The following is a 7,713-nucleotide window of genomic DNA, read 5'->3' as shown; positions in this document are numbered from 1 at the left end:
TAATATCCCTTTTATACTGGCAACAGGTTTCCTTTCCCACTTCCTTCCCTCAGGCGACGTCGCTGCAGCACAATTATTTAATCATAGCAGTATCATCGCCCTAGCATCTGCTGTGCCCTCCGAAATGACTCCTGCTTAGCCACAGCCAAGGTCTTCAACTGACAGCACCCACAGACAAATCTATTCCCACAAATGTGTCGGCAGAAAGGAATCATGGGAGCTGTAGCTTGGGTTCCTGCTTGCCTGGCTAAAATGCCACTTTGTTTAACGATGTGGACTCCTCACCACTACTTTGGTCTCATGCAACACTCCTCTTAGGTCTTTTCCCCATAGTTCTCCTTAGGGTAACGGGATGACACAAACTAGCGTCCTCCCGTCACCCTAAGCTCAGTATACCAAGAGCTGCAGCTCGCGGTATACTGAGACACCGCAGCTGAAGCGGATCCCGACAATTATGTCTGGATCCGCCCAGCTGCCTGAGTGACAGCTGGCTCTGCCTATCTAGAGGCAGAGCCAGCTGTACCCGCCCCCTCCCCGTCTGTTCCGCCAGTCAGCGCTGGCGGATTGGGGAGGGGGAATCCAGCCCCTCCCCTGTCACGGCAGAGGGCCATGACAGGATCGAGAAGTGAGCAAACTCTGGTATGTGTTCGCTCACTTCCCGATCTACTGAGCCTACCTGTGACAATTTCAATGTCACAGGTCGGCTAGAACTTTGAGGGCGAGTTAAAAGCACTCTCCTCAGTTCTCCTTTAAATGCCAATTGATGCTTACAGCACCAAGAAAAACAAAGAAAAAACATTTAACCCTTGCAGTGCAGTAGATGCTTTTCAGCCCCCCAGAGTTCACCTTAAAAAAAAAACCCCAGGTAAATTTTTCTTAACCCTTGTAGTGGGGCTACCCCCCACACTAAGGGTTAAGTGCTCATTTTTGTCTAGATTCAAAGATAAAATTATAGTCACCTGAACCTTGGAGCTGGATTGCTCTTAAGGTGCCCATACACTGCTCGATTCTCGTACGAGAATCGCGGGAAATCCCGCGATCGTACGAGAATCGAGCAGTGTGAACGGAGACGTGCGACCGTTTCTACTGTACGGTCGCACGTCTTCCGTCGAACCAGCATGTTCGAAAACCAGCTGGGAATCGTACGATTCTCGGCTGGTTAGAACGGTGCTCGGAAGACAAATGCTGAACGGGCCGGTGTGCGCACTCGCACACTGCCCGTTCAGCATTGCTGTCATCGGAAGCCCGCCCCTCAGGGGGGTGGGCTTGTGATGATCGAGAGTGCGATCTGCCTGTCCAAGATAGGCAGATCGTACGTTTTTTTAATCCCTTTACAACCATCGCAAGACTAAGGTCTTGCGATGGTTGTACAGTGTATGGCCACTATAAAGGTGCCCATACACTCTACAACCATCGCAAGCACCGTTCAGCATATACTGAGACACCGCACCTGGAGCGGATCCCGACTTAGATGACGGGATCCGCCCAGCTGCGTGAGTGACCGCTGGCTCTGCCTATCTAGAGGCAGAGCCAGCTGTACCCGCCCCCTCCCCCGTCCGTTCCGCCAGTCAGCGCTGGCAGATCGGAGCGGGGAGAGGGGAATCCAGCCCCTCCCCATGTCACGGCAGAGAGCCGTGACAGGATCGAGAGGTGAGGGAACCCGGTATGTGTTCTCTCACCTCCCGATCTACTGAGCCGACCTGTGACAGTCTCATTGTCACAGGTCGGCTAGAACTATGAGGTGAGTGAAAATCACTCATGTCATAGTTCTCCTTTAAGGTGGCCATACATTGTTGTTTTTTTTTGCTGGTTTTTGACGAAGCGGACAAAATTCACACTGTGTGCCACTTTCGGCACTCTTTCGATTGGCAAATCTTCGAACGATCAGAGGCGGCAGACAATGAGCTGCCCGCTCTGGTCAGGTGTTCTGACAGGTGCCAGCAGCCTCTGTATGTAAAGTGCGGGATTCCTCGATCGACATGCTGTTAGTGTTGATCATGAAAAAAATATATCTGTGTATGGCCAGCCTTAGAAGTTACATCTTAGTTAAACAGTCAGTTTGAAAAAAGACACATGTCCATCGAGTTCAACCTCGATATAAAAAACAAAAGAAAAGCCTAAAATAGAACGCTTTGCCCACTGTTGATCCAGAGCACTGCATCTGTGCAAATAAAGCTAAAGTCTGGACTCCCTAATCTCCCTCCTGAAAGTTCTCTTCATGTTGGTCACGCAAAGTGTCATCTTCCTCTTCTCTGGCACTAAGCGGTCTTAATTGTTGTGTAGACTTTAGTGTCACTTTTTCTGTCATTGAGCTGCAGTGTTCCATGGTATATACCTTTTTTATTTATAGATCACATGGCTTATTTGAGATTGTTTGCTCATGTTTTCCCCTTTCTATTTTTTATAGGCATTGGCCAAACCAGGTTTCGGATAGGGGATCAAGAGTTTGAGTCATTACCTGCTCTACTGGAATTTTATAAGATACATTATCTGGACACTACCACTTTAATAGAACCTATTTCCAAGTCTAAGCAGTCTGGACTTATCCAGAAGCAAGAAGAAGCCGAATATGTAAGGGCTCTTTTTGACTTTAATGGCAATGATGATGAAGATCTTCCATTTAAGAAAGGAGACATCCTGAGAATCCGGGAGAAGCCTGAGGAGCAGTGGTGGAATGCAGAGGACAGCGACGGAAGACGGGGCATGATACCTGTGCCTTATGTGGAAAAGTACAAGCCTCCCCCAACTTCCGGGTCTGCTCTGATTGGAGGTAACCAGGAAAATTCGCACCCGCAGCCACTGGGTGGGCCGGAGCCAGGGCCTTATGCCCAGCCCAGTGTCAACACTCCGCTGCCTAACCTCCAGAATGGGCCCATTTTTGCCAGGGTTATCCAGAAGCGAGTCCCCAATGCCTACGACAAGACAGCCTTGGCTTTGGAGGTATATAATGGGGGCAGCCATGAAGGAAAATTGTATTTTCAAATTGATTTTCCTTTCAATTTCAATCAATGTTTAGGCTAAAATTTAAAACCAGTACAAATTATTTTTTGTAGACTAAAGTATTGGCATTTAGGAAATGCATGTTATGAGATTTGTTGTTTTTGCCATTTTAAACTAATATTCAGATCTTACTTTCCTTCCAGATATCTACTAAAGAAACGTCATCCTGGTTTAGTCAGTTTTATGTATCTGTCAGGTTTAATGAAACTTCTTAAGTGCAAGTTAGATCCCTGTACCTGGAGAATATTTGTACCGGGTGTAAGAGTAGTCAAGGGATCTATAGTCATGAAATAGTTTTTCATTTTCATATTTAGTTTACAGGGAAAAAAGATGTCTCTTCAGTGAAACGTAATAGCTCCTGGAACAAGGGCAACCCTAGTTTGTAACTACTGTACTATATGTAGCTTTCCTTAAGGTGCCCATACACTGTTCGAATTTTGGCCGCTTTTGAGGAACTGGACAAAATTTGCACAGTGTGTGCAGCAGTCGGCACCGTTTCGATTGGCATCCGTCGTCCAGCTGATCAAAAGAACCGGTCGGAATATCTTCGATTGATCAGAGCTGACAGCCAATGAGCTGCCTGCTCTGGTCGGGTATTCTGACGGGGGCCAGCAGCACCTGTCGGAATACAATGTAAACAGCGGGATTCCTCGATTGACACGCTGTTGGTGTTGGAGGGATTGGGTCTATTTTTCGTTCAGCCTGTGGGTTAAACGAAAAAAAAATAGATCAGTAGATAGACCTGCTTTAGAGTATGTTTCCAGTGACCAACCACAGACACCCCAAACAGTGTCAATGCAGTCCTGGTGTGTGCCATTGTCCTTCCAATCAGTGTAACTCCAGAGAGACCGGCATAAGAATGCTTCATCTGGTACAGGGGGGTTCCAACATCTGAGGTAGTTAGCTTAGTAATATTTGTGGGATATATTGATTTTAGGAAACCTGATAGTATCCGCAGTCCTGTATTTATATAGTCCCAGCTCTTGAGTTTTCTGTCATTTTTGTTCTAGTTTGACAAGTGTAATGCCAAGCATTTCTGTAAACTTGTCTAATCCTATTTAAAGAAATGTACCAAAGGCATTTTAAACCACAAACCAACCAATGTACGTGGAAGATCCCTAGCCTGCACCACAATTTCCTCTACGCCTACACCCTTAAGGTCATTTCTCATCACACAACAACCTTAGAAAGTACTTAGCAGTCCATGGTATAGGACACCTAAAGGGAAGCATTAAGGATTCCACAATTGAAGTGTAACACTTGTGTTGTAGCTTGCACGGTCACAAGCACCCCGCTCTCCATGCTTGTCTTGTTTTCAACTTGTCCTTGATCCAGTGATGTGTAGGAAAAAGGATGCCACCATCACATGGTCATACTGTGCCTGAGGAAGGGACCCTGCACAGCCCCGAAACGTTGTCATTCTTGTGACACTATGCGTCCATAGGCATTTTGTTTGGACACAATTCTCCCATGTGCTGGTAACATCTTCTTTCCTACATTTATAGCAGAGCCTTCCGCAGTCCTTTCAGCACCCATCTCAAGGGGTTTACCGGAATGGAGTATGGTGCGATACCTACTGATCCAGTGAGGTATCACCCATGAACTCAGAGTTGTTTGTCAAAGTCTTCTGAGAGGGGCTTGCTTGGTCTTTGTGTGTTCCTCAGTCAGTTCCATAGATAGTACAAACTCTCCAGTGCATTTGTATGTCCGTCTCAGAAGATTTCGACAAGTGGCTCAGTGACTTCATGGGTGATGCCTCACTGGATCGGGGACAGGCAAGGGGCTTGGGGGCACAGCAAGCTTCAGACTATGCAAAGGTGCAGTTGCGCTTTAAATGAAGTGCAGTACAATATTGGCAGCTTGGATATCCTGCTGTGTAGTTTCATATTCCTGAGATTTCTCAGGCCATGAAACCTTAAAATTTAATCAACGCTTTTGGAATTAGATACTCCAGTGTTAATCATTCAAAAGCTTTTAAGTTTTACAGCACAAGAGGGTTATCAGTGGCCTTTTAACTGAATCATATACCATAGTACTTTTAATTTCTAAGGGCAGTTCCTTATACTATAGGTAACTTTGTAGAAGGACAATGCAGTTCTCATTAATGGCTTCCAAAAGATCCATGCCTTTCTGCTTTAGAATGAGTCTGGCAATGGGTACAAATGAAGGTTATAGAAAGCATGCAGGTCCACTTATCCTGCAGATCCTTTTTATAACATAATGTCATGCTGTTCCATTAGATTGCTGTTCAAATCAGAATAGCATGAGTCATTTTTTGACGTTTGTTTTCAGACCTGTGACTTGGTAGTTTGAGGTAACGGTAGAGGTTTCCTGAATTGTTGTACCCCAGCAGGCCTGCTTCCAGACATGTATATTACTGAGTGTATAGTCAGTTGTCTACAGTTATTCGGAACCGTTCCTGAAAGTGTAAATGACCTTTAAATCATGAGCACCACTTAGTCATTATACATTTGACTGTGTGTGGAAGGAAGGAAGTCCCTTATTGAAATATTTTTTGCACAAATGGGACTTTTCAGTCATTTATTCATATGAGGTTTGGAAACTCAAAGCTACAGATGGAGCATGAGATACTAAGTTGACTCATGTTTATATCTGTACTATTTCCTTTTGGACATCTGTCTATTGTTTCTGCTTCATTTTACATGAATCTTTATTATGTGACAGCAGAAGCATTTTGTGGCAAGACCTTTAGATTATAGGGTCATTAAGAGGAATTGCCATTTATAAACAAAATGTAATGAACGGGTAGTATTCTATGGCCATTATTTTACAGCACTGGAGGATGGCTGTTGCCTTTCATTGTTTGCTAGGTGTAAACAAAGATAACATTGTGAAATGACGAATAACTAAACACGAGCAAAAATTTAATATTTTGCCGTTTACTAGTCCTTAGATGTGGTGGCTGCATTAGTTTTGTAGAAAGGCGTACATGTTTGAGGTCCAGCCTGGGCAGCTGCCATGCTTCCCTCCATGGATACAGTGGAGGAGTCAGCATAGCCATGCTGGGTCCGGAAGTATTATTTGCAAGATGATGAGGTGAAATAAAAGTTGGGGAAGCCTTAAAAAAATTATAATCAAATGCAGCATAGACCTCTACTTCACATGGCGATCAGCATTGTGTAATAACCCTTAGAAACAAGTCATGGCTGTCATGTGGTTAATCTTTTGAAGTTGGCCAGATAATTTTTCTCTTCTTACCTGCATCATAGCTAATATGAAATATAGGAGGAAAGATTGGTGTTGATATATGGGAACATATTTTTTTCCCCTGATTTAGACATGCTGAGGAGAATGAAGGGCAATATTTTGGTCCAATTTAGTGTGTGTGTGTGTACGTGAAAAATATATATATATGTCCTAGACGGGGTCACGTCGGGTAAATAGACACTAAACATGCCAAGCCTTAAAATTGTGCGCGCCCGCAAAATCGCGAAAAACGACCACACTGAAAATTGGTCATAGGCGACGCTTAAAACGATTTACCGCTCATCAGTTTAGTGTTATCAGTAATTAATGGCCCTAAAATTATTGTTCACACTCTGACGTTCGTGGTTATATGTAACGTGTGGCACAATCGTTGTTTTCGCACGCAGGCGCACCCGACGCATATCTGCATGTGGGGGGTGGAGGACTTTTAAAAAAAAAATGATACTCAATTTACATTACAGGTCCTTTTTATGAAGACATCAGGGGTCTCCGAGACCCCTAATGTCACCTAGGGACCCCCAGAGATCCTTCTGTAGCTGGAAAGTGACACTGAATGCAGTAAGTGATGTCATATACATTAGATGCTGTAATTGTTCCTCTGCTTCCTTTTCTTCTGTATAGCTGTTTGGAATATCGGAATCCTCTCTCTTCCAGTAGTCTGGTTTATGTTTTACTGACGTGTATATCACAATTTCTTGGTCTGAGGGCAGATGTCGTCATTGTTGCATGGAATTTAAGTCTAGGGTTGATCTAAAGGTTTAAACTACTGTGTGACTTTATTCTTGGGCCTCATGCACACACTAATGAAAAATGTATGGGTCCAGGAGCATTTGGAGCACATTTCTAAATAAACCTGGAAACATGTAACACTTTGCTGTGGCTAAATGCACACCTAGATGTTCAGCAGCCAATAGGTGCGTTCAGTCTAGCTGCATTTATACAAACAATGATGTTCTGCGTCCTGGGACTGTTTAGCCTGGTTTTAGGAAGCTAGACGCGACTAGACGCTGCTAAATACAGGAAAAAGTGATCTGGAAAGCATACAATTTGTTTATAAATCCCCGATAACTTCTCCTGTTAACACAGGCGGCCCGTGTGCATGGGGCCTTAAAGTAAAGATGTCATGCGAGATATATAGAGGCTGCCTTGCTGACTACCTTCTAAAAATACTGGCTTTCATTCACTTCATTCTTAATACTTTGGTCTCTTTATAAACAATTCACAGGACTATTCACCCTGCAAATACCTGTGAATGTTTATTTTGTACAAATCATTACCATCTTGTCTTGATTTGTTTTGTAACTGTATGTCTTCCTTATATTGTGAAGTGCTGTGCAGACCGTTGAAGCTATATAAATCCTGTATAATAATCTTGCTAAAAAAAGTGTGTGTATATGTATATGTATGTGTATATGTATGTGTATATGTATGTATATATGTATGTATATATGTATATATGTGTGTGTGTGTATATATATATATATA

At 43.7% G+C, this 7,713-nt stretch overlaps 1 protein-coding gene across 2 annotated transcripts in view; it reads left to right on the top strand.

Annotated features, from left to right (window-relative positions):
* CRK (CRK proto-oncogene, adaptor protein) overlaps positions 1 to 7,713 on the top strand; it is a 26,672-nt gene that overhangs the window by 11,816 nt on the left and 7,143 nt on the right. The window contains exons 3-4 of one of the 2 annotated variants that reach the window (XM_018573621.1): positions 508 to 553; positions 2,408 to 2,940. In XM_018573621.1, the coding sequence (XP_018429123.1) occupies positions 508 to 553; positions 2,408 to 2,940 (579 nt within the window). The remainder of the gene's footprint in view (positions 1 to 507; positions 554 to 2,407; positions 2,941 to 7,713) is intronic. The other variant, XM_018573614.1, reaches the window with a different exon arrangement.

The sequence above is a fragment of the Nanorana parkeri genome, unplaced genomic scaffold, assembly GCF_000935625.1.
Source record: "Nanorana parkeri isolate BGI_ZX_2015 unplaced genomic scaffold, ASM93562v1 scaffold48, whole genome shotgun sequence".
NCBI lineage: Eukaryota > Metazoa > Chordata > Amphibia > Anura > Dicroglossidae > Nanorana > Nanorana parkeri.
This window is presented reverse-complemented; position numbering and strand designations above follow the sequence as displayed.